Source organism: Phyllopteryx taeniolatus, chromosome 7 (genome assembly GCF_024500385.1).
Source record: "Phyllopteryx taeniolatus isolate TA_2022b chromosome 7, UOR_Ptae_1.2, whole genome shotgun sequence".
NCBI lineage: Eukaryota > Metazoa > Chordata > Actinopteri > Syngnathiformes > Syngnathidae > Phyllopteryx > Phyllopteryx taeniolatus.
In genome coordinates this window covers 22,243,277-22,270,969 of record NC_084508.1, presented here as the reverse complement: position 1 = coordinate 22,270,969, position 27,693 = coordinate 22,243,277, and the positions used below count along the sequence as shown (strand labels likewise).

General features: G+C 39.4%; 1 protein-coding gene across 38 annotated transcripts in view; it reads right to left on the bottom strand.

Moving 5' to 3' along the window:
- Nucleotides 1-27,693, bottom strand: part of adgrl2a (adhesion G protein-coupled receptor L2a) — a 147,461-nt gene that overhangs the window by 43,524 nt on the left and 76,244 nt on the right. For 36 of the 38 annotated variants that reach the window (XM_061779038.1, XM_061779073.1, XM_061779072.1 and 33 more), the window contains exons 4-5: nucleotides 26,238-26,347; nucleotides 5,979-6,779 (exon numbers count right to left, since the gene is read on the bottom strand). In XM_061779038.1, coding sequence (XP_061635022.1) covers nucleotides 5,979-6,779; nucleotides 26,238-26,347 — 911 coding nt within the window. Of the gene's footprint in view, nucleotides 1-5,978; nucleotides 6,780-13,349; nucleotides 20,968-26,237; nucleotides 26,348-27,693 lie in introns of those variants that run through there. The other 2 variants (XM_061779050.1, XM_061779054.1) reach the window with 2 other exon arrangements.

Here is a 27,693-nt window from a genome sequence, read left to right as displayed (position 1 = left end):
TTTCTTCGACACTTTCTTACAGATGTACAGGTATAATGCAACAGGGCTTGAAACTGTATGCAAATGTATTGACATCTGCACAGTTAAAAAAAGGAGGTCTTGATTTGCTGCAATTGGCTGGCGACCAGTTCAGGGTGTACCCTGCCTCTCGCCCGAAGATAGCTGGGATAGACTCCAGCACACACGCAACCCGCGTGAGGAGAAGCGGTACAGAAAATTGAAGAATGGAGGACTTGATTTGCGTGGGCACTAAATGTCGTGCCGAAGGCTTTTATATGGCAGTGATTTAGAATTTAACTCTGTAACATGGGAGATATATAGCATAGATATATAGAAATATAATGGCTACCAAAGCTCACCTGTGTCCCATCGAGGCAGCAAATATAGGCTGTTTGTGCTCATTTGTTGTAAAAAAAAAAAATAAATAAATAAAAAAAATATATTAATAAATGCTTTTGCTTTTGATATGCTTATTTGTCAGTTTAATGCCACATACAGACATGCAAACACCAAAGGCATGAAAAAGGTGACAAAAAACCCAAAACATTTTAGGGCGGGTCTGGGAGGATCCTCGAGTCCCCACAGAGATTTTTGTTTTTTTATTGTAACATAAATTAAGCAATCTGGAAGACTCTAAAGAGTACAATAAGGCAAAAAAATGTAAATAAAAAAATCAATTCTTCACGCAGAAAAACCTATTTACACCGCTCAAGTACATGTTGATGTACAAATTTAAGATTCAAATTCAATTTGCCTCATTTCTTTGCTTTTTTGTTCTGGCCTCAAACCTGAGTCAGGCCCATCTCCACATGCACCTGATGCCTGCTTCAAGCTGTGCCACATGAATAGCATCCTCCTCTTTAAGATTCAGACTCATTCTGGAAAAGAATTCATCATTGTCTGTTTCACTTCCTTTTTCACTATTACCAACTTCAAAGGCTAATCCCAAATACATCCTCCAGGAAAATATTAAGTACAATATTTTTCTGTTTTTATTGGCCATTTCTGAATTTGAAGTTAGTTAATTCTGTGTTGTGTCATAATCCTTAACAGGGCTCCGTTAACAGTAAACTAATTAGATAATTGTAGCCGCATTTCCTAATTAATATAAAATGTACTAGCGGATCAGCTCTTGTCACCGATATTACGTGTTCTTCGCGGTTCCACTTGGGACCACAACCCGCAGCACCTCAACGCAAAATACAAAAGACCAGTGCAACTAATACCACACTGGCTGATCTGATGAGCAAAAATGTTGCTTAAACCTAAGAGTAGCAATAGAGGATGTCCGCTCCAGAGGTGGGTAGAGTAGCCAAACATTGTCCTCAAGTAAGAGTAATGTTGCTTGACAATAATGCGACTCAAGTAATAGTAAATAGTAGTCCTCTAAAAAATTACTTGAGTAAGAGTAAAAAGTACGGAGTGAAATTATTACTCAAGTACTGAGTAAATAGTGAGTAACTTCAAATTTTTTTTTAGCACAGCATGAACATCAATAATAAAAAAAAAAAATTACAAAATAAAATGTGAATGTACAAATGCTGATGTTGCTGTGTGTGTGTACGCACAGTCAAAACTACAAAAAAACATCTGCAATTAACTGCACGGTGTTTTCTCAAGTCATAAATGAGCTGAAATAGCCACGTTTGGGCAGACAATGCCAGACAAATACTACGATGCGGAAGTCGTAGTCACACGCACAAAATAGTTGATAAATAAACATCCATCCATCCATCCATTTTCTGAGCCGCTTCTCCTCACTAGGGTCGCGGGTGTGCCGGAGCCTATCCCAGCTGTCATCGGGCAGGAGGCAGGGTACACCCTGAACTGGTTGCCAGCCAATCGCAGGGCACATACAAACAAACAACCATTCGCACTCACAGTCATGCCTATGGGCAATTTAGAGTCTCCAATTAATGCATGTTTTTGGGATGTGGGAGGAAACCGGAGTGCCCGGAGAAAACCCACGCAGGCACGGGGAGAACATGCAAACTCCACAGAGGCGGGCCCGGGGATTGAACCCGGGTCCTCAGAACTGTGAGGCTAACGCTCTAACCAGTCGTCCACCGTGCCGCCGATAAATAAACAATAATTGTTAAATTAAAGTAGAGAGCGATATTTAGATCATTGTAACGGAGTAAAAGTACCGTGACTTATTAACAGCAAAAGCGGCGTTTTTTTCTGGTCTCGTCAACTCCTGTGACTTGGAGCACACAGGCAGAACCTCAGGCCACATATTACTCCGCCGCGGATCTGTGTGTGGATGGTGGGTGTGTGGAATGGCTCTCGCTGCCAGCGATCACGGAGTACGAAACAGCCTATGACGTCAGTGACGGTGACCCCCCCCCCCTCCAGGAAAAACTCATCGGATCTACGATTACGATTTACGTGAATGGCATATTTTGTGTTCAAAATCAGTCGCATTTTGCCGAAATGCGACTGATTTGCATGTATATATACATATACATATCAGGGCTTGTCATGAATAAAGTACTCATAAAATAGGTGGCTAATAAGATTTCAGTGAGAATAACATTCAAATCAATTTAATTACGGTATCTCAGTGAAAGAACAGATGCAGGAATATGTTATTTTACGTGCTCCCATATGCAAGAAGGAACAAAGGCACAGACCCATGAGTAAACGAGTGGATTATGGTGCTGCTCGTCAAAGCCAAGCGAGGGACTTAGTGACCCATTTAATGTCCACTTCCAGTGGAGATGCTTGTTGGATGTGACCTCATCCACTCCCCGATAATCCTACAAGAGATGATCTAGCCTCAACATGAGCAGCGATATTGGACTTGACAACAATCCAACTGTCTGCCACACAGAGTCTCAACATCACTTTGCCGCGATTGAATACCAAGACGAACGAGGGGACGTGACATGTTTGTGCAACTTGACAAATGCGGACAAAGAGAGCCAGGCATGGAGTGCAGTCTTTGTTGATTGCTGAATGCATCACGAGCAGCTGTAATATCTCCACTTGTCTTTTACATATTTGCTTTGATTAAAACACCCTGCAGATTATTTGTCTGTAGCTTTACCATCATCATCATACATTCATAATTGGAAATGTAAAAATAATTTCTGCACAATTAGATGCCAAAGCGTTGTCATCAGTGCTTCGTGGCTTCAGCAAATCGAGAATTATTATTATTATTTTTTTAAATCATATTGTAGCTCAAAACATGCAGCTAGAACACTGTGGTTGTGGCAAAGTCAATGCGCCGAGCATGAAGACATCGCAAAGAGGCTGTTTGGCGATAGACAAACGAAAGTGCCCATCATTTATGTGTCAACATCAGCCATGTGGGAGGACAAGTTTACTGACATATTGATGATCATCTTAGACTATTCTCCTCTGCGCTCATAGACTGATGCTCGACATACATTAGTCAGCAGCAAGACCATACATTTGTCAAGAAGCGAGAACAAAGTCCTCATTAGACAACACAAAACATACAAGACAGACAAGACACTAATATCCATCCATCCATTTTCTGAGCCGCTTCTCCTCACTAGGGTCGCGGGCGTGCTGGAGCCTATCCCAGCTGTCATCGGGCAGGTGGCAGGGTACACCCTGAAGTGGTTGCCAGCCAATCGCAGGGCACATACAAACAAACAACCATTCGCACTCACAGTCATGCCTACGGGCAATTTAGAGTCTCCAATTAATGCATGTTTTTGGGATGTGGGAGGAAACCGCAGTGCCCGGAGAAAACCCACGCAGGCACGGGGAGAACATGCAAACTCCACACAGGCGGGGCCGAGGATTGAACCCGGGAACCCAGAACTGTGAGGCTGACGCTCTAACCAGTCGGCCACCGTGCCGCCAGACACTAATATACTGTCGAGAAAATATGTTGGTGGATATCTTTCTAAACAAATTCCATCAAATTCTAACGTATTTCTTTGGGTCTTGGGGTACATGTGAAGGAGTACAAACAGTTACACATTCATATTATTGTCAGGGAGGTTTCTTATTTCTCAAATGATAAGTAAAGTTAGAACTCTGTTAATACACAGCTCTACTACATAAAATCTGTTGTTTGAGCTGCAACTGCTGTTCTGTAATGGTAGTGTCACAATACAGCTCTTGAAATTAGCCCTTGAGTTAATCGGTCTTAAAAAGTTAAGCCTATGAAGAAATATATGAAGACAGTTCGTCACACAACTACCAGAAAATTGTTGTTTTGTTACATAAACTCTAACTTTGAATCTATGCCATTTTTGTGTCTACTGAAATCCAGCTACTTAAAATTCTCTAAAATTAGGTGTTTCGATCTGACTGAGCTGTTTTGAACTATTTTGTAGTCCTTAAACCGGCACCAATATTTTTTATATAAATGTTTGACAAAAAAGAAGTATGCAGTATAATTCAAACTAGGAGTATAGTAAATGCTATTTAGAGAATAAAAAAGTCATTATTTTCCCTGATGATGATCACCTTATTCTACTCGTCGTACATTTTTCCTGATTTATTTTGCTCTTAAACCTAGATAATAGTCATTATTACATCAAGACCTGCCTTGGCCTTGCGTTTTGTGGTTCAACTGGCTGAACCCATTTTAACTCCCAAAGCCCCACCCCTATCAATACCAAAGTCGACAAGCAAACACATTACCAAATTTTGAGCCCAGTGATAATCTGTGAAAAAGTTGCTTGACCTCACTGACTCCTAACTGACTGCATTCAGCAGTACATGGATTTAGGACTCAGGGTGTGGTGGGATTATCTTAATTACTGTTATTATATTCCTAGGGGTGGCGGCATGGTGGTCGACTGGTTAGCACATCTGCCTCAAAGTTCTGAGCATTGGGATTCAAATCCAGGCCTCGCCTGTGTGGAGTTTGCATGTTCTCCTCGTCCCTGCGTGGGTTTTCTCCGGTTTTCTTCCGGTTTCCTCCCACATCCCAAAAACATGCATGGTAGGTTGATTGAAGACTCTAAATTGCCTGTAGGTGTGAATGTAAGTGCGAATGGTTTGTTTATATGTGCCCTGCAATTGACTGGCGACCAGTTCAGGGTGTTCTCCGCCTCTCGCCTGAAAGATAGCTGGGAATAGCTGGGATAGGCTCCAGCACGCCCGCAACCCATGTGAGGATAAGCGGTACAGAAAATGGATGGATATTCTTAGGGTGGGGTCTATTGCAGGACCCCTTCTCAGCGTCATGCCAACTCATTTAAAAACAAGTCCTACAAATAAAAACCTGGCTGTTTGATATTTGTTCCCTTTGTGTCTCTTTGGTAGACCCTTAAATCCTTAAACTATTTTATAGCATATGAAGTTATTTAATGTCCAGTAGAGATTTAGATTTCCAGCATCACTTGGGGAATTATCTAACCTTGCCCCAGGCCAGACTTTGCACCTGTCCGGGCATGTATGTTTCCAGGGCTTAGAGTATATCTCTCTACAGAAAAAATAATAATAAATAAAATACACTAGCAGGGGTCCCTTGAGCTTTTTGCAAGACTCTGGAAATGCCCACATGGTCAACCTCCCTGAATCCACAAGATACTGATTTATTATGATATGGCAGCCTGCTTCAAGGTGTTGTTTAGCACAGACCCCACACATCTTTGAACCCTACACCTCAAAGTTACGCTATACTGAAAAGGAAAAAGTGTCCGGGCCACACTGAAAAAAACAAAACAATATTACATTATATCAGAAAATTCCTGTGTTTAAAAAAATAAATTGGAGTTATAGAAAGAAGTATACTTAGTCTCATGAGAAGAAAGCTAAAATTTTGATGAGTGAATGTAAAAATTCCCACACGAACATGAATGCAATATACTTGGACAAAAAGCTATCTATCTAGCTCTCGAGGCATGACATATACTCATCAGTTAATATAATTAAATATTTGTTTGTGCATTAAAGTGCTTATACTGATATTGGCATTCATCTGCAAAAATGTCGACAATCACAATTCAGGGAATAAAATTCAACATTATTTGTAGCGCTCTTACCATGAGCTGGATCCGGTGGCCCGAACTCCAGATTATATCTCAGGATGTAAAAATTATTCCACACATAGAGCTGGTTATCTCGCGGATTATAATCCACAGACGCAATATATTGGTACTGGTTGGGAAAGTGGATATCAACATATTCCCCACGGTTCTGCTTAGTGTTGTAGATATAATCGATCATGCTCTTGCTGACTTCGCTTTCATTGTCTTCATAGGTGGAGCGGACTACATAGAGCACTCCACAGGCCATGAAGGCATTGGAGGCTGAGCGTTTGTCATAGGCTGTCTCCCATGTCGCCTCAAAACGCAGTGTGTATGGGTTCAACTGGCTGATCACTATCATGCCGTTGTTCTGCTCTGTTGCGTAGATTACCCACAGGCCGTTCTCATCTACGGCCAGGTCAATGTCTGTTTTACCACCCCACTTATAGGGTGACGTGTCATGGTAATTAGCATTGTTGATGATCGCCTCCCCGCTTTTGATTCGAGTTCGCAGGTCAAACTTGACTATGTTGCGGGTGCGCTCTTTGTTGAAAAACACAGCACCATCATAGACCACAAATCCAGTCCCGTCCACCCGGTGGGGAAGCTTGTAGGTAATTGTTTGCCGGGCATTTTGGAAGTCATCCAGGGAGGAATATTCAATTAGAGTGTCTGTCCTATAAGGAGTCCAAGGCATGAAGTAGATCTTGTCCGCAGCTTGCAGTGGATCTTTGCACCAGGCACCAGCTTGTTGCTCCGCTTCAAACTGAAAGGATGGTTCCCCAACAGCTTTCAGAGTCCCAGGACAAAGAAATACTAGTAATAGAAGAAAGTAGAATAATAGGCAGATAGGTTAATATGTCATCAAAAGCACCAAACACGTAATATGAAACGAAAATGCATTTTTGTCTTATGGGTTGTCCACAGAACATGGCAGGCACACTAAAATGACTAAAAGCTACTGCCAATTTTTACAAGCAGTATACAGATTTTGGTTTTGTGCATTGCAAGGAACAAGAAAATAGGAATGTTATCAAGCATAAAAGCATTTGGTTTTGACTTTTGTATTTATATATTTGCAAGAGTATGAAACAAAAAAGAAGTTCTGACTTTTAGATTTACTGCAAGAGGGCAACATAAATGAGGGCAACATAAATGAGAGAGCAAGATTCAGCATAGTTTGGGAACATATGTGTGTGATGCACAACACCTCTTCTACGGTAAATACCTGAGAGGCATGTCATTAGCAAGTGGTGTAAATATCACAACCAATAAAATATACATTAAAAAGTACATTATAGGGTCTGTTGAGGTGTTTTGGTTCTGGCTCTAAGGCACAGGAATCAACAAAGAAAAGAGCAGCACGTAGTCAGGTGAAAATCATGGGAGGGAGGTGAGAAAGAAAGGTGCCTTGGAGAAAGAAAGGGACAGAAGAAAGCAATAGCTTCACTGTTACCAAGGCATGCTATGGAAAACAATTTGGAAGCCAAGCAAATTGTGCTGAGTTGCAAAAGCACCCAGGCAGAATGGGGAGGAAAAAAAACCTTATGGAGTGAAGCCAATAAGCCCCCAGTTAGATCATTTGGCTGCATGTGTGCTGTCTTTTTTTCAGGCACACTTACTTCCAATGGGGCACTGGACTGGTGGTTAACATTATAGTTAGTGGACTCTGAAAATATACAGTGAAACCTCTAAGGCCCATCGCACACCAAGCGACGTGGCCGAAACCGACTGAACTGTCGCGCAGTGTTCTAAGTTTGGCAACTCATTTCCATAAGTTGCCGAACCTCTGCCACTGTGCTGTGGTTAAACATTTTATTGATAGTGATTGGTAACAACCAATGAAAAATGCACATGAGCTTACACACACTCAGTCGCCAACTGTAATTTTTGGAGATTGTCCAATTGTTTGAGTCGCTCGGTGTGCGGCGGGTCTAGAGTTGAGCACAATCCTTTCCACATTACTGGTCAAACTCTGGTTTGTTCATACTGTACAGTGGAACCTTGATTTTAAGGACCCCAATTTCACAGATATCAGATGTAACAGACTGCCTGGACAGTACATGTGTCCAAAAATAGTTTCCAGTTGTCACTTAAACCGCCATTGACAAAGTCAGTTAGTTCCAGAATTTGTTCTGTACTGGCACTGTAGTGCATTACAGGCAGACACTGGGACACACGTATTTCTGGGGCACAGATATACAGTACAATATGACTAGATCCAGCCAACAGATGTGCCTACGTGGCGGCCATGTTGAATGTGATGACATTCCCATCAAAGACAATTCATTAAAATGCGGGGGCCAACTTGAATGTGGCAACATTTCCAGGCAATGCATTATGGCAGGAGTTCTATCTATTGTCACATAGAGCTCTGGTAAATGTCACCTCGCATTACGTTAAGACAGAGCAAGCGCAGAGAGAGTGCAGCAGCGGTAAAATGACAAAACTTTAAGACAACACTAAGACACATCTCTGGAATTGTGGAACATGCTCTTTTTAGTACAGTAACAGCTTTTGGTCAAGCCGTTGGTGGAAATAGGAAGCACACTAATTCCTCGCAGCTCATGAAAGGGACCCGCCTCGACTCGCCACTACAATATCTGATTGTCAACACCAAGCACACCAGTGGGGTAAGTCTGGATGAAAGTTAAAACTTTTAAAACATTTTCAAGCTTTTTTTACAGTAACTTTTTACTGGACTGGGCGTTTTAGGCCACGAAAAAAAAATACTAAACCATAATTTTGTACTGTACCGTAATATGGGTGCATATGGCCACAAAAAAAGTGCTTCAATAACAGTAACAGATGACCCCCACCCCCCATTAGTACGTTAAATCAAGGTTCCACTGTATATCTAAACAATGTTCCCATTGAAAACAATGAAAATCGGAATGAATGTTAACAAGCTGTAGTGATAATATAATCCCCTCTCAAAGTTTTGGAACTATGATGCCATCTCCCTAATTCTTGCTGTAGACTAAAAACATTTGGGTTTGACATCAAAAGAGATATCAGACGAGATCAACAGCTTTCCCCCCCCAAGGTATTTACATCTGGATTGGATACACAACTTAAAAGACTTGGGTCTTGAATTTCCTCTCATTGAGTAATTATTTATTGGTACTAAAACACCATATTTTTAGGTGAGCAAAAGTATTGGAATAGATTCATAGATACTACAGTGATATTTATATATAATAATAATAATATACTATGCAAAATAATAATATAGCATGTATATAATAGAAACACTGCGATTGGCTGGCGACCAGTTCAGGGTGTACCCCGCATCCTGCCTGATGATAGCTGGGATAGACTCCAGCGCTCCCGTGACCCTTGTGAGGATAAGCGGCTCAGATAATGGATGGATGGATGGATGGATAATTGAAACGTGGAATGTTTTCCTTACCAATGTGTTTTGGTTGGTCCAGCATGTGTAGACCAGGACTTTTTAAGTTTCTTTATACATTTTGGGCAAATTCCAGCCTGGCCTTCCTGTTCTTCTTGCTAATGGGTAGTTTGCATCTTCTCGTGTAGCATCTGTATTTTGGTTCATGACCTTAACCTTCACTCCTGCCCTCTGGAGGTTGTTGCTGATATACCTAATAGTTGTTTAAGAGTCTTTCTTTATGGCTCTTAAAATGTTTCTGTCATCATCAACTGTTATTTTGCTTGGTGTACCTGTTCGATGTCTATTACTACACAAGTGGCTTCATTTTTCTTCAAGGCAGTTTAGATGGTTGTATTAGCGATGGCCAACGTTATTGCAATGGCTCTTATTTTTAATGTTTTTTTACAGATCTCGTCTTCTCTTTAACAGAGAGACAAATCCCTCTTTTTTTAATAAATGTTGGTTACTAGACTTTACACCGATTTTATCGGCCTGATCGGTATCGGCCGATAATTAGCATTTTATGCCGATTTAATGTCATAATTCGCCGATCTGATCAATGACGTCATTGATCGGCTCCGCAAAAGACATTTACTGCGCGTCGCCATCGTGCGCAGTATATTTGAATCCAAAAGCTAGTTTATTTTTAGCCTTGTCGCGTGTCTTTTGACGTAGTACTGTAAATAACTGACGGCCAATAAAGTTATTTAAAAAAAGAAACGTTGGCGGTGTGGGACAGACAGCACGTCTGATACAGACAACACGTAATGCCTGGATCAGACTACAAGACCAATTTGGTCTTTCACGATTGCACTATGTCAGACTACTGCGATAATATCTTGTATTCCTATATCACCGCATCCCGTTTTTTACGGTCATTTTATCTTTATCTTGTCAACTCAAATGCGACCGGATACACTAGTTACCGTGGCGACAACAACAAGAGTGGATCGTGCCGACTGGAAAAAAGGACAAAATGGGGGAAAAACGTGTTGGTAGTCACCGGTGCTCAGGAGAGGACGTTCTCTTAAGGCTTGCTTGAGGTATGTTCACGTACTTTTAATACGATGCAGGTCGCAAGCAGGCAACAAAACGTTCTGTAGCCTAGCAAGCTAGTGCTAGTGTACATAAACATGCTCATGCTCATGCTCTAAAGTTTCGTAGGGGGTGAAGTAATTTAAGTACAATAAAGTAATTTAATTATAGTAAGTTAGCACCCATTATTTCTGTTATATTGTCATGTTGGTTTGACCTGATTGATTAGAATACATGACCTGACTAGAGGAGTGATTTCCAACCTTTATGGAGCCAAGGCACATATTTTACAATTGAACAATCTCACGGCACACCAACAACCAAAATTTCACAAAAAGTGGATACATTAATTACTGTATGTACTTCCTGCCATCTAATTGAAGACCATTCATTTGTTATGTCTGTCACTATGCCTCACTGGCATAAATAGATGAACAAAGATACATTATTTTTTGTAAATATAATTTTTGAGCAATTAAGTGCACAAGTATAAACAGTAAACGAAGAGGTCATCTAAAAATAGACACATTGCTCCATCTTGTGATTGGATCGGTGATCGGTTAATGTTTTTTTAAACTGATCGGCCCCAAAAATCCTGATCGTGTAAAGCCTATTGGTTACACCTCTAAATATATTCACTGACAAAGATAGATGGGTCCAAACAAAATGTGGTATAATTAAGTTGAGTATACAGATGTAAATACCTGGGGGGGAAAAAGCAAACATTTTGATGATATCTTGTATCATACTCATCTTTTGTGTGTCAAAGCCATACTGAATATGTTCAGTCTACAGCAAAAATAAAGGAACTGACCTCACTGCTCTTATACTTTTGGACGGGAGTGTATATTACAGTAGGTACGAAAAGTGTACACACCCTTGTTAAAATGACATTTTATTGTGATATAGAAAATGAAACCAAGATAAATCACTTCAAAATATTTTTTCTTTTACCATTATTGTGAGACATATAACCTCTGCAACTCAATTGAAAGAAAACAAATATTTTTGAGAGGGGAAGTGAAGATAAACAACTGAGATAATGGTTGGACAAGTCTGCACACTCTTGTGTAACTGATGATGTGGCTGTTTTCAGAATTAACAAATCACATTCAAGATAGTCAGCGCACACCTGCCACCATTTAGAGTGCCTCTGAATAACACCAAATAAAGTTCAGATGGTCTAGAAGGCTTTTCCTGAGATGTTTGAGCTTTCTTTGAGACACATGAAGCTTTTGTGCTAACGGTGACCAGAATTTGGAACTGTTCATAATTCACTCCACCTTGACAAAGTTGGTTCTCTGTAGTGTTCTTTTGGTGATGAGCAGTGTTGTGTTTGCACCAAACATACAGTACTTTTTTGGAATTATGGCAAAAAAGTTCAACCTTGGTTTCAATGGACCATTACACATTCTCCCACGTGCTTGCGAGATTTCAATGGTGTTTTTGCAAAATGTAACCAGATTTGGATGTTTTTCTTTGTAACATAAGGCTTCCATCTTGGCACCCTACCACATAGCCCAAACATATATTGTATGAAGAAGACCAGAGATTGTTTCCACATGGACTTTTTTTGCCAGAAATTGCTGCAGCTCCTTCAATATTGCTGTCAGCGTCTTGGCAGCCTCCCTGACAAGTTTTCTTCTCATCAATTTGGGAGGGATGTCCAGTTCTTGGTTATGTCACTTTTGTGCCATATTTTCTCCACTTGATGATGGCTGTCTTCACTGTGTTCCATGGTATATTCATCCATCCATCGATTTTCTACACCGCTTATCTTCACTGGGGTTGCAGGTATGGTGAAGCCTCTCCCAGCTAACTGCGGGCAGGAGGTGGGGTACAACCTGAACTGGTCGCCAGCCAATTGCAGGGCACATACAAAACAAACAAGCATTCACACTCACATTCATGCCTACGGACAATTTTGAGTCCTCAATCAACCTAGCACGCATGTTTTTGGGATGTGGGTAGTAACCGGAGTACCTGGAAAAAACCCACGCAGGCACAGGGAGAACATGCAAACTGTACACAGGCGAGGCCAGAATTTAACCCGGGTCCTCAGAACTGTGAGGCGGATGTGCTCACCAAGTTGTCACCGTGCCACCATGATATATTCAATGCCATGGAAAATATTTTGTGCCCTTCTCCTGACTGATACCTTTGAACAATAAGTTAACAATAAGGTGTGCACACTTGTGCAAACATTTCATTTGTTTATTTTTACTTCCCACTCAAAAATATTTCTTTTTTTTCCTGATTGAATGGTTCATTTTATAGGTCACAAGGGTGGAAAAAGCTTTGAAATTATGTATCTTAGTCTCATTTTTTTATATCACAAAAACCTGACGTTTGAACACAAGTTTGTATACTTTTTATATCCACTGTAAGTAGCATATTTCACACAGGTGGAAAAAGAAGTTTAAATTCAATGTCTGCCCACCCTTTCATGAAATGTGATGAACACAGTGACAAACTGTGGAAAAGGGAGGATGCAGGGCGCTTAGGATGAAGACTATTTAGTTGACTGTACTAAACAAACTGGACTGAAACGTGTGTACTAACCGACCAACCGAATACATACCTAATTTTTTTTCACAAAATGCGTGGTTGCCTGAAAAACTGAACACAGCTACTTGTATTCTGTTCTTGTTTTTATTCTTGAGAGGTGTAAAATGTTTGCCTCTCATTTACCTTCACTGGTACCCCTCTGTTGTGATATCATCAGGAAAAATGTAAACTGAAATCTCAGAATGACAGCGTCTTGAAATCCACATATTTGTGCAACTTTGCTTTTCCTGAAAGATTTTATTGAACTCGGACTTGTTAAATTTCAGGGCCATTTAAATTTAGAGGTTCCACTGTAGTCCACAAGGGGGTTGTAGGGGCCACAACAAAAAGTTTACAACGCGATACGATAAAACAAAGTAGCTCGGGTTTGGATCGTGTCTGTTATTTACCTTTTTGCTCCACTTCTATTTTAAGCATTGGAAGAGAGAGTGAAAAGGATGGGAGGAGGGAAAAAAGAGATTAATATTAACTTGCATCACTATGGTTAAACAGAGACACAGCTGACACATGGATGTGTTGACCTAATTAGAGAAAACAGTGAAGTTTGAAAAAGGTAACATCATTGCCATGGTCCTGTTGAAGGTAAAGAGGTACATCAAGTACTGTACATAGTTGATAGAGACGTACAAAGCAGAACATCTAGTACAGTCTAGTTTTATGATCAGACAAAGGTTTCCAATTAGTACTTTAAAACACAGTGATGGGTGGATTATTGTTGAATTATGCAGTTTTTCACGAACACGTCTTGATAGTAGTTAGGCATGTTCAATTTCAATAGTTTTGTCAAAACAGAAAATGAATGACATATATGTCATTTAATAGAAGGATTAACTCAGTATTACAGGGGAGTTTGCAATCCCCCCACACTTTTTGTCATGTTTGTTAAAACAGTCATTATGACTAGGGTTGGGCATCGTTTGAATTTGAGCGATTCCGGTTCCAATTCCGGTTCCTTAGTTCGATTTCGGTTCCAAACGACTCTCGGTTCCGATTCTTTTAGGGCACTGGGTCAAAAAAGATTGCATGGTTTAAATAAAGGGTGTCCAAATTAGGAACATCCATTTTCTTAGCAGCCCGCAGCATAGACTAAAATGAACATTTGACTTGAGGTTCTTTATAACCAGTATCAATATCAAACCTATGAACTAGAAGGTAATGTGTGGGGAACTAACCCAATTGACTTAATATTCATTAATTAATGTTTCAGCTAAAAGTTTAATATTTGAATCAATATTATACATAATATAATCAATATAAATTGTTAAAATTGTTATTTGAACTGTTTTAACTATTTTATTTTATTGTTTCACTCATCCAGTTGACTGAGAGTTGACTTCACTGATAGCATTGTTAAAAGCTTTATAGATGCCCCTGTATTCTGTTTCATCACGTCAAATGGTTTATATGTGTTTTAACTTGACTTCATGTTTTAAGCTTGTAGCCTTTTATTTTGAAGGGTACGCACCGGAACTCAGCATTTTGGCATGAAAAGTAACTTCACACGGCACCGGTGATTGTTTTTGATTAATTATTTTTATTTATTTTTTTAAATGGATGGAACCAAATGCTATAAAATGCTGATTCCTTTCCCTACCCACCGATGAGGCACAAGGTTTGTATTTGTGATACTGTGAGACAACTTTTAAGTGAATTTTGTCCCAATTCATTGTGATGTAAAGTTGCTACGGTGAGGTTTTAGCCCAATGGTAAGCCTTTTTTTTCTTCTTTTTTTTTGCCATCGGCGCTTACGTTGGTTTGAAGACTAAAATAAACCCTAAAAACCATCAGTGCAAAAGTGCAAGCAACCGTTAACTTGTTAGGTGGCATAGACTTATTTTATTGCTTCACTCACCCAATTTATTGAGAGTTGACGTCACTGAAGCTCCACGCGGTGTAGGCTGAGGCTCGGAGCATGTCAGATGCTACACATCGGGAAAAACTCCTTTGCATAATATAATCTTATTCCAAGTGTTGCACTGAGGTGACTGGTCATTAATTTTAACAAAGTTAAGACACACGTTTGTTCGCCGCCGCTGCCGTTGGGCACAAGCACATCATCGTGCCCGTTCTTCTTTGTTGGTTCACGCCGCTTCTTCGTTGCTTTTCGCCACTTCTTCTTCGCGGCTGGAGGACTAGGCATCGAAACGGGGAACCGAAATTTTTAAATTTGAACGGTTGCGGGAGAACCGGAAAGTTAGTCCCGGTTCCAATCAGTTCCCGATTCTCGATGCCCAACCCTGATTATGACTTAGCAGTGGTTGGACTCGCCCTCTAAAACCCCAATAGCTATTTGTATTGACAGTAATGAATGACTTTAACAAACTTTATGGAGAACTTGGTGAAGCGACAATGGATATATGCGCAGAAGCGATGAATTGAATGACATTGAATAAAGTAGAAGTATTTTATTCTTTGAATCATTTTGAATGCAAAAATTCAAATTCAGGATTCGTTGTTTTATTGGTATTCGCAACTCAATCCAAATCACCACTGATTATTTCATAGCACTACTTGACAGTAGTACATGATACTGTAAATATTTGACTTTCCACCGATCTGATCGGCTTGATTGGTATCGCCTTATAATTAGCATTTTATGCTGTTTGGCTGATTGGCTTTGTCATAATTTGCAGATCCGATCAATGACGTCATCCCTCGGTTCCGCAAAAGACATTTACTCGCGTCGCCATCGAGTACAGTATATTTGAATCCAAATGCCAGTTTATTTTTACTTACTTACTTTTGTACTTAACCTTCACTCCTGCCCTCTGGAGGTTGTTGCTGATATACCTAATAGTTGTTTAAGAGTCTTTGTGTATGGCTCTTAAAATGTTTCTGTCATAATCGACTGTTATTTTGCTTGGTGTACCTGTTCGATGTCTATTACTACACTAGTGGCTTCATTTTTCTTCAGGGCAGTTCAAATGGTTGTATTTGCGATGGCCAATGTTATTGCAATGGCTCTTATTTTTTATCGTTTTTACAGATCTTGTCTTCTCTTTAACAGAGAGACAACTCCCTTTTTTCTTTTTTTTTTTTTTAATAAATGTTGGTTACTAGACTTTACACCGATTTTATTGGCCTTATCGGTATCGTAAAATTACCATTTTATGCTGATTGGCTTTGATGTCATAATTCGCCGATCTGATCAATGACGTCATTGATCGGCTCCACAAAATACATTTACTCTGCGTCGCGTGCACAGTATATCTGAATCCAAAAGCTAGTTTATTTCTAGCCTTCTCTCGTGTCTTTTGACATAGTACTGTAAATAACTGACAGCCAATAAAGTCATTTAAAAAAAAAAAAACATGGCGGTGTGGGACAGCACGTAAGGCCTAGATCAGACTATAAGACAAATTTGGTCTTTCACGATTGCACTATGTCAGACTACTGCAATAAAATCTTCGCATCCCGTCTTTTGTGATCACTGGACTTACACTTGTTAAGATGGCGATGACATCGCAACGTGTGTATTATAAGAACAAAATGGGGGAAAACGTGTTGTGTTGATCACCGGTGCTCGGAAAAGGACTAATTTAAGGCTTGCTTGAGGTATGTTCACGTACTTTTAATACGATATGGCTCGCAAGCAGGCAACAAAACGTTCTGTAGCCTAGCAAGCTAGTGCTAGCACTAACGGTTGTACATAAACATGCCAGCGTTATGTCGACTCATGCTCTAAAGTTTCAGTGTGTGTGAAGTAATTTAATTACAATAAAGTAATTCAATTACAGTAAGTTAGCACCCATTATTTCTGTCATGTTGTAATGTTTGTTTGACCTGAATGTATATACCTGTATACCTATATCTGTATATATCATATATATATGAGCAGTATATACAGAAAATGAACAAGTAATTTAAATAGACACATTGCGCCATCTTGTGATCGGAGTGGTGATCGGTTATTGGTTTTCTAAATTCGCTGATCGGTGATCGGCCCCAAAAATCCTGAGCTGTAAAGCCTAGTAAATATGATCTGTAAAAAAAATCAGCAGTCTCTGGCCCCATCTTGTACCTCTAATTTGATATACAGTATAAGAAACCACCACAACTGACGAAACATGACCGTGTAGATGGAAGGCTTGACTAATGAGGTCTCAATCATTTGTTGCGCACCCGCAGGCACACTCATTGCGGGCATACGCCCGCTGTCTCGCAAAAAATTAAACTTCAAATCGATAATATTTAGGGTTATAGTAACTTTCCATCACTAATAAGGTGATCTTCTGGGGTAACAGGTAAGCACAAGGCCAAGGGGTGTGCCTGCTACTACTACTACGACAAAATTCCTGTTTCAACAAATATGACAAAAAGTTATTTTTAATTGCAAACTCCCCTTTAAAGTGCAACTTATTATCACACATGTTAGTTTTCACCATAATTGCTAATTACATGTACTAAATGACTACAGTCATGTTGAAAAGAAGATGAAAAAAACTCCAGCCATCACCATTAAGTGTTGCTGAAAAAAACACAGGTGCCACTAAGATGTGGACTGAGAGCTCCATCTTTTAGATAATTGTACATTTGTGCCATTTAAATTGCTGAGACCATAAATGAAAGAATGGAAATGGCTCAATAAAGAAGCAGGTCATTAGTGGATATTCATGGAACACATAATAATCACTCAATTACCAAATTATTATTTGTATTTGCCAACCATGCTAAAACATGCATTTTACATTTAATTTTATATTACATTTATGGGTATTTCTCCACGAGATTCCAGAGATGAAACTATATACATACACATATACATATACATCCATCCATCCGTTTTCCGTACCGCTCATACTCACTAGGGTCGCGGGCATGCTGGAGCCTATCCCAGCTATCTTCGGATGAGAGGCGGGGTACACCCTGAACTGGTCGTCAGCCAATCGCAGGGCACATATAAACAAACAACCATTCACACTTGCATTCACACCTACGTACAATTTCAATTAACCTATCATGCATGTTTTGGGGATGTGGGAAGAAACCGGAGTACCCGGAGAAAACCCATGCAGGCACGTTAGCACATGCAAACTCCATTGGCCGGATTTGAACCCGGGTCCTCAGAACTGTGACGCAGATGTGCTAACCAGTTGTCCACCGTGCCGCCTATATATGTACATACTATTAAAAATTATCGTAATTTCTACTGTGTAATGCACATTTCCCACCCCCAAAAAAATTGTAAAAAGTCAATAGTGCGCATTATACATAGGGGAATATTAAAAAGACTTTCACATTTTATAAATGTATGCCACCATCTCGAGGTTATGAAAAAACTGCACATTTTCATTGCCTGGGTAATCAAATATATGACCACAACTGTGGGTTTTCTCATTTACTAAACAAAAGTAGGGCTATGAATTTTAAAATAAGAGCAAGTAAATAAAAATTAAGTATTACGTGTTAGACCAGAATTTTATCAAAGATACCAAGTATTCTTTGACATTACATATTCCTCAAAAATATTAATTTAGTCCAAAGTCTAGGTCAGACTGCAAAAAAGATTTTTGCTGTCCTATTCATTTGAGTGTTTTAGTTTTTAAAAACAGTGATGGGATGTTATGACAACTATGGATAGACATTTGACTCTTTTCATTGATCAACTACGAAGGAAAGTAACAATTAATGAATAGGTAATGCTGCCCTGAGGACTTGCTGTAGATGTAGCATAGATATAGTGTCAGTTGGTGTCATGATGGTCTTCTTTAGACCACAACTTACAGAAGTTGTGCCATCTTGATTTTGCCTGAAATGCTTCAAGACACAACTAATCAACAATCTATTTTACGCACACGACAGAATGATCAATTAATCGATTACCACATTCATCCCAAATATCAATCCTTGTGATAGTGATAGATGCCCCCTGCTCCAGTGCGTTCCACTAACAAGTGTGTGTGTGTTCACTGTGATGGGTAAAATGCAGAGAACAAATTTCGTGTCCATGCATGCATGGTCATGACAATAAAGGTGATTCTTCTTCTTCTTGAAATAAAAAGGTAAAATCTGATTTAAAAAAAAAACCTGTAATGTAACTTTTAGCCAATAATGTAGCCGCTTATTATGTTATTGGCTGATTAATACGTTATTGGCCTGGTAAAAAAAAAAATAATAATAAAAAAAATATAAACATGTAATCACTGAGCCCATAACGTAGTAATATACTAATATCAATGTATTTAACTTTTTATTTTTGGATGTAACTGTGAAAATGCATACTCTCTCATTCTCTGCCTGTCTCTCTCGCTCTCCCTCTCCATGTATTTGTCTATGCTACCCTTGGGTCAAATTCTTACGAACTTTAATTTTGACTATCATAGCTATGCAGATGATACACAGTTATATCGAGCAGTGTCTCCAGATGATTATAGTTCAATTGAGGTGTTGTGTCACTGTCTAAAACCGATTAACAACTGGATGAGCCAACATATTCAAAACTGAGATAATTGTTTTTGGCAATAGAGAAAAGACAATTGCTGTTAGTAAATACCTGGAGTCACTCTCTTTAAAAACCAAAGACCAAGTCCGAAACGTTTGTGTACTGATAGATTCCGACATGACTTTCAACAGTCATATCAAATCAATAACTAAAAGTGCCTTCTACCATCTGAAGAACATATCCAGAGTGAAGGCTTGCATGTGCCAAGCAGATCAGGAGAAGCTCATCAGTGCTTTTATCACAAGTAGACTTGACTATTGTAATGGTCTTCTGACTGGACTCCCCAAAAAGAGCATTAAACAGCTGCGGCTCATTCAGAATGCTGCAGCAGAGCTCAGCACATATTACTTCAATTCTAAAGTCTTTAGACTGGCTCCCAGTCAGCTTTAGAATAGATTTTAAAGCTCTGCTACTGGTCTATAAATCACTAAATGGTTTAGGCCCTGAATACATGAAATAAATGCTAATGGAATATAAACCCAGTAGGGCTCTGAGATTGACAGACTCTGGTAAAATGATGGAGCACAGAGTCAAAAGCAAGCATGGTGAAGCAGCATTTAGCTATTACGCTGCACACAAATGGAATAACTTGCCAACAGAAGTGACGACAGCCCCAAGTTCAGGTTATAAACGCTTTTTCTCGTGCTTTTTATAGCATTTCCACTTTTAAATGATATTTGTTGCACTGTACACATTTTATTTTTTTCCTCTTTGTTTTATATGTTTATAAGCTGTTTTTCTTTGTTTTTAAATGCTTTTTATCATGCAAAGCACATTGAGTTACCTTGTGTATGAAATGTGCTATATAACTAAATTTGCTTTGCTTTGCTATTTAACTTGATGGTAATCATGAGCTCTAGTTACTGTATGTATGCTGCTCCTTTGCCATTTAAACTATCTCCAAAAGTAGTGGATGTTACAGGTTCAAGACCTATTATTTTATTGGCCAGTTATTATGCTATGGGCTGTTATTACATTATGGGAATGTAATAGCAACCCATAGCGTAATGACGGCCCATAACGTAATATATTTGCCCCTTTTAAAATGTAATAGGCCCATAACGTAATTAAATTTTACGTTATGGGCTTAGTTATTAAATTTGCAAAAAAATATATATTTATTTTATTTTTGTTTTTTTACCAGGCCATTAACGTAATAACGAGCCAATAACAAGAAGTTATTACGTTACTGGGCACAAGTTATTACGCTATAGGTTCAGGACTTGTATTACGTTATTGGTCAGTTATTACGTTATGTGCCTATTACATTACGGAAAGGGCAAATATATTGCATTCTGGGCTGTTATGAAGTTATGGGCTGTTAGCTTATTACGTTATGGGCTTCTAAATGAGTCAATGTCAAGTGTTGTATACACTACTAGTACAGCAACATTGTGGCTACATCTTGTTTATTAGAATACAAGTTCTACAAATTCGGGATATTCTATCAATGCTTACGAATAATGCTGATAACATTTTAAAAATGACATTGGGAAATTAATTCAATTTACAGTTTACATTTGATTAAATGTATTAGGAATTCCGGCGGCACGGTGGCCGACTGGTTAGAGTGTCTGCCTCACAGTTCTGAGGACCGGGGTTCAATCCTCGGCCCCGCCTGAGTGGAGTTTGCATGTTCTCCCCGTGCCTGCGTGGGTTTTCTCCGGGCACTCCGGTTTCCTCCCGCATCCCAAAAACATGCATGGTAGGTTAATTGACAACTCTAAATTGCCCATAGGTGTGAATGTGAGTGTGAATGGTTGTTTGTTTGTATGTGCGATGTGATTGGCTGGCAACCAGTTCAGGGTGTACCCCGCCTCCTGCCTGATGATGGCTGGGATAGGCTCCAGCACGCCCGCGACCCTAGTGAGGAGAAGCGGCTCAGAAAATGGATGGATGGATATTAGGAATTCCACATCACTGCTTACTTAGTCTGACATAGACTTTAATATATCAACAGTTTGTTTTCAACTCATAATGACAATTGCTCTTTGTGCCAAAATATGAAATTGTGGGGACTAGAGAAAAGTCTGCAATTACAGTTAATTATCATTAGAGATGTTGAAACCAACAAGAATTTGACTTTTTTTCTGAAATATTTCACTAAAGAATATAAAAGTTTATTTTGGAAGGTGACATATTTCAGAACAGAAATATAGCTGAAATAGCACTTCATATTTTGACATGAGGAGGCAGGGTTTAGTATTTGAGTGGTAAAACAAATCAATTAGCCAGGATCTGTCATTCTGCTGGGGAAAACATAGTGGTTCATAACCAAGAATACTGTCTATAGTGGGGGAAAAGCAAGAAAATAACAACAGTTAAGTTGTAAAAAGCCTCTTCAGCCACATCAAACTAGATTAGAAGACAGAAAAAAGAAAATCTGGAAAGCAAAGTAGATACATGACAGGAGAGCTGACAAGGTTAGTCCGAAATATAGTGAGGAAGTAACAAATCAGTGTGATCAGAAATCAGCAGATGGAAAGGGGATCTGGTAACCATGGCGATTTCCTGCGGATTGCACAGGGGAAAGGAAGACAGTCACTTACTTTTACTGAAGCAACAATGAAACATGAGGCACTCCCCTCCCACACCAAGCCCTCAATCCTAAACTGTTTCCACTTGCCACTGAAATAGCAAGAGAGTTATTTCTCCATATATCAACACAAAAATGCCACCACATTATCAAATAATAAAAATAACTTTCCAGAGTATGAATTAAACTGATTTAAAATTATAGAATAATCTAGAGTAATAAAAAAAGAACCATTGGAATATAATTTGTGGTATTTAGCAAGTGACACCAAACAGTGTTATTAGCATTGAGCATCACAAATGTCTATACGAGTGCTGCTCTCGCCATTTCAAAATAGCATGCACAGTTCATTAGATTTATCTTGGCTTTTATGTTGTCTGATCAAGCAAATATTAGAGCCAAATCAGAGAGTGACTCAGTGGCAGGTGAAGTAAAAATGTACGGAGGCAAAGGTTTCCTTGGCTGGAAGATAATGTCATCAATGAGGGCACGCCGTGACAAAAACAAATCATGAAGCCAAAATAATGAAATGGTGGAAACATGCTGCAAAGGCCACTTACACATAAAGGAAAAATCCCCAAATTGCGTGTGTGATCATTCAAATTTTCAATTCAAAAGTCTCTCACATAGTCAGCCACAAAGCCAAAAACAACATTACGACATTGTGCAGACCAAAAGTTCAGTGGATAAAGCTTTTGAGGGACTGTTGGTTCTACAGTAGAAATGAGGACACTGTCTGCAGGCCCGCCGTTGATCAGCTTAATGGGGATTTAATATGTTGTCTTGTAAATCAACTTCTCAAGTCTTGTATCCCAGCAAATCCTGGGGACCCTAAGCCTCTGAGCCACTGTAATGTTTTAATCACAAATCTCGATATTTGGCATGTGATTTGCTTTGTCTGCAAACAGCAGAGAACTGTATGCTACTCGATCCCTTTTATGCCAACTAAGTAGTATGTTTTACTTGCTTGAAATGTACTTAAATGTGGCAAATAATACTTTGTGACTGTCTTTGGCTAATCTGACACAAAATGTTTAAAAAAGGCAGTTGAACCTCTAAAATCAAACACTAAACCATTGAGGGTGCGTTATTAGTGTTTTAACATATTATTAACAGAGGTTATCAAAGTTAGACTTGACTTGCATGACAATTATAAATGTAAAAAGTGGGATGAGTTAGGGCAGCGATTCTGGAAGTGTGCAAGTGTACCACGAGTGGTATGCGTGCTCTCGATAGTTGTACATGAAAGACTCACCATATTAAATACAAATAAAATGTACATTTAAAACATGCAATACATCCACCCATCCATCTTCTTTACCGCTTCTCCTCACAAGGGTCGCGGGTTGCTGGAGCCTATCCCAGCTATCTTCAGGTGGGAGGCGGGGTACAGCCTGAACCGGTCGCCAGCCAATCGCAGGGCACATAGAAACAAACAACCATTCGCACTCACATTCACACAGGCAATTTAGAGTCTTCAATCAACCTACCACGCATGTTTTTGGGATGCGGGAGGAAACCGGAGTGCCCGGAGAAAACCCACCCAGGCACGGGGAGAACATGCAAACTCTACACAGGCGAGGCCGGGATTTGAACCCCGGTCCCCAGAACTGTGAAGCAGATCTGATAACCAGTTGTAAATAAAGTTTATAGTTATGCACATGTGCGGTTTAAACTTTTTTAATCCAGTACAGTATTTTTTTTACTTTACAATTAAAGTATAATACATTTTTGAGTTCAGCTATATTTAACCTTTAAGCACAGTACAATACATTTGCATTTATTTTTTTAAGAACAGTTTTTAAACATTTAATTAAGCACAGTTTTTACGAGACTTTTATGTGCAATACATTTTAACTGAATCATTATTTAAGTACAGTATTTCAAATGTTCCTATGTTTAAGCAGTGTTAATGTGCATAATGTTGTAGTGGCTTACAATAATAAATATAATGTTTAAGAATAAAACATCTGCCTTGTTCTTGATAACCAGTTAGGCCTAGGTACTGTATTTTAATGTTGGTCATTATGGAGGGACTTTGAGAGATGAGTATTTTTTCAGGTGGTACTTGGTGGAAAAAGTTTGAGAATCACTGCGTTAGGGTACAGTTTATCAGTTTTGTATTATATGATTTTTTTTTTAAAATCTTTGTCAGCTACTGTATTTTGCTTTTACATTTAAATATTAACAGCAGTTAACTTACATTTGTATGAAAGTTATGACAGTTAAAATTGTTACAATTGCCAGTAAAGTTAATAAATATTTCATGATGGAGGCAGAATGACCCTGTTTAATCAGTTGTCTAAACAAATCGGAGGACAACCAGTGTACCGGAACAGATTTTGTCCGACCTTAGAGGTTACACTCCAATGTGTTTTAGAAGTCATTAGTAAATGCTAGAGAAAGGCATGGAACATGGGCTGTCCAAAAAACATTTTAATTTTTCTTGTGAAGGAATTCTCTTCCGTTGTGATGAAACATCTGCAATGCTAGCATTCACACTAATTGTTTTGGGCCTGCCTTTGTTTGGAGTTGATTTCACTTTTAAAACATCTAAATTTCGCCACAATTGTTACATCTGTTGGCAAAATATGTTTTAACAGTCACAATCTTGGCAGTTGAATTTGCGAGATTGCATAGCTGTATACATGCAAATCCAAATGTGAGTGTTTGTGTGTGTGCGTGTACATAAGGAAACGGAGGATTGGTTTGAGGAGAGTAACAAAACGATTCACATTTCACAAAACACGAGTCGGACTGAAGTAGGTAAAGTCGGGCTTGTGCAGACGAGTTGGGAGTTGTCACACTGGGATAACACTAAACACTTACCAGGACAGTTGCGATAGGACACATTCTGTGTTCTTGGTCCTATTCTGGTTGGGCATGGACCTTTGAGAGGCAAAACATGGCGCTACAGACATGCACAGACTGAAACTGCTGAGAATGAAAAGTTTCCTTTTATGTCATTTAAACTTTGCCACTAAATATAGTATTTCATTAGAGGGCTATATTTCCCCACATTAGAGCAGTCTTGACTGCATCCTTGAAGCAAGAAAGAGTCTTAAATCAACAGTGGGCGGTGGAGAGTGCACCTTAAGGCAAATCCCTCTGTTCAAGCCTAAGGTGGCACAGTAAGACATGATCAACATGTAATAATGAGGCAAGCGAAAAATACATGTTTAGGGGAAACATATAGGATTTGAACAGCTAGAACCGAACACTCTTTATTGATTACTCTTTTTAACAATAGGGCTCCTCAAGCCTTGAAGAGGTTGACCTTTAAGTGGTCAAGACATTCCCCACCGAATGATCTTCACCAGTGCAATGTGAATCCACACTAATGGGCATCTTAGACAGGTATACTAATACAAATGAACAAAGGATAAAGAAATATTTTACTGTCATCCATTTCTATAGTTGTTTTATCCAAAACTGAATGTTGGGATGAATGAAGTGTCACCAAATATCATCTTCCCATCATTTACACTCTAATTATTCCAGTTCCACCTGATTAGCGAGTCTGGCAATTCATGTAAATCTATGTCGTTAATCAGGTTGTAAAGGTTACTTAGGGGAATATTCTTCACAAATTGCAAATGAACATGGCAGCTCAAAGGACAAAAGGGGATTTTTAATGCAAAGGGCAATCTGAATTTTGTTTGGGAGCTGAATGGCAATGAATATTTATCTACTAGGGAGAAGACAAAATGCTGACAATAGCTCCTCATAGGAAATATTCCTGACTTATGAGTGCAGCTGTTCTGTTTTCTTACATAATGAAACATCTGTTAGCATGCCTCCACACCTGTTTTATTGACGTATATTAAGCCATCAAGGTGAGCTGCGCTTTTGCCTGACTGACTTCTCCATGTTACAGTAATGAAACACTTGCTTGCCATTATGGAGAGCCACCATGACTTATTCCCCCCACACCCCACACCCCACACCCCAACCCCAATTTTGCTAACTCATAACCTGGCTTGTCGAACTGCTGAAAACACGGTGAGCACATAAATAATAAAGGCAAGTACAGAGGAGAACCAAAAATGTTTTACAGGTCATATATCAAGAAAAGTTCATGACATGACACAAATAGAAGAAGAGACAGAGGAAAAGGGCGCTGAAAGGTGCTGTAGACAAAGAGTGTGGACAATACGGACAAGGTTGGAGCAGGACATGGGACGGTGATGTGTCAAGATGCTGAGAAAGAAACTGAGGACAAGAGCACTGGGGTGATAGGGAGGAGCAGAGACTGACTTTTCAATAATGAACGTGGGGTGAGAGCAAGCTTATACTTACTGTAGGGCACACACTCATACTGGACCTCCAGATACTTGTATGTCCCCGGACAAGGGTCTGGGAAGACGTCTGAACCCGTGATCACGATACACTGGGTCCGATTGTTGCATCTGTGAAGAAAAATATAATTAAGCAACAGCTAGTTGTGCATCTTAAATGATAATTAAAATATAATTAAAAACCAATACTGTCGTATTTGACATCAAAGTATTTTCAAATTCTATTCATGATATTGTCAAAATGTTTTCTTATGCTGTGCTTTGAAAGGTGCCGTATTGTACCAAACCAACTTTTTCTAGTATTTGGGTACTGTGGTGCCTCAGTAAATATCTGAAATATGAATTAAAATAATCCACGCATTGCTGAAATCCAGACATTTTTCTGCTCAGAGGCCTGAAATCAGGTCATTTGAATTTCTCAAGTTTATCTACGTCACTAGCGAAGATCTCCACCTACCTCTCTGCTCCCAAGCCAGCGCTGTCAACATAACAAACACGTGTGCTCTCACAAGTACGTCTTCTACACGGAGGCAACTAATCAGAGGAAAGGGGGTGGTCTTAGCCAAATGTGGACAGAGCGAATACAAAACTGGGTCAAACAGAAGTAGCTTGTCAGAGGGACCTTTTCTCGACACACGTACAACCCCAATTCAAATGAAGTTGGGACGTTAAAAACAGAATGCAAGGATTTGAAAATCATGTTCAACCTATATTTAATTGAATACACTACAAAGACAAGATATTTAATGTTCAAATAGATAAACCTGATTCTTTTTAGCAAAAAATCATTAACTTAGAATTTTATGGCTGCAACACATTCTAAAAAAGCTGGGACAGGGTCATGTTTACCACTGTGTTACATCACCTTTTCTTTTCACAACATTCAATGAACGTTTGGTAAGTGAGGAAACTAATTGTTGAAGCTTTGTAGGTGAAATTATTTCCCATTCTTGCTTGATGTACAGCTTCAGCTGTTCAACAGTCCGGGGTCTCCATCGTCGTATTTTACGCTTCATAATGCGCCACACATTTTCAATGGGAGACAGGTCTGGACTGCAGGGAGGCCAGTCTAGTACCCGCACTCTTTTACTACGAAGCCACGCTGTTGTAACACGTGCAGAATGTGGTTTGGCATTGTCTTGCTGAAATAAGCAGGGGCGTCCATGAAAAAGACGTTGGTTGGATGGCATGTGTTTCTCCAAAACCTAAATGTACCTTTCAGTATTAATGGTGCCTTCACAGATGTGTAAGTTACCCAAATAAAGATGATTCTGATTCTAATGCCATTGGCACTAACACAGCCCCATACCATCACAGAAGCTGGCTTTTGAACTTTGCGTCCATAACAGTCCAGATGGTTCTTTTCCTCTGGCCCGGAGGACACGACATCCACAATTTCCAAAAACAATTTGAAATGTGGACTCGTCGGACCACAGAACACTTTTCCACTTTGCATC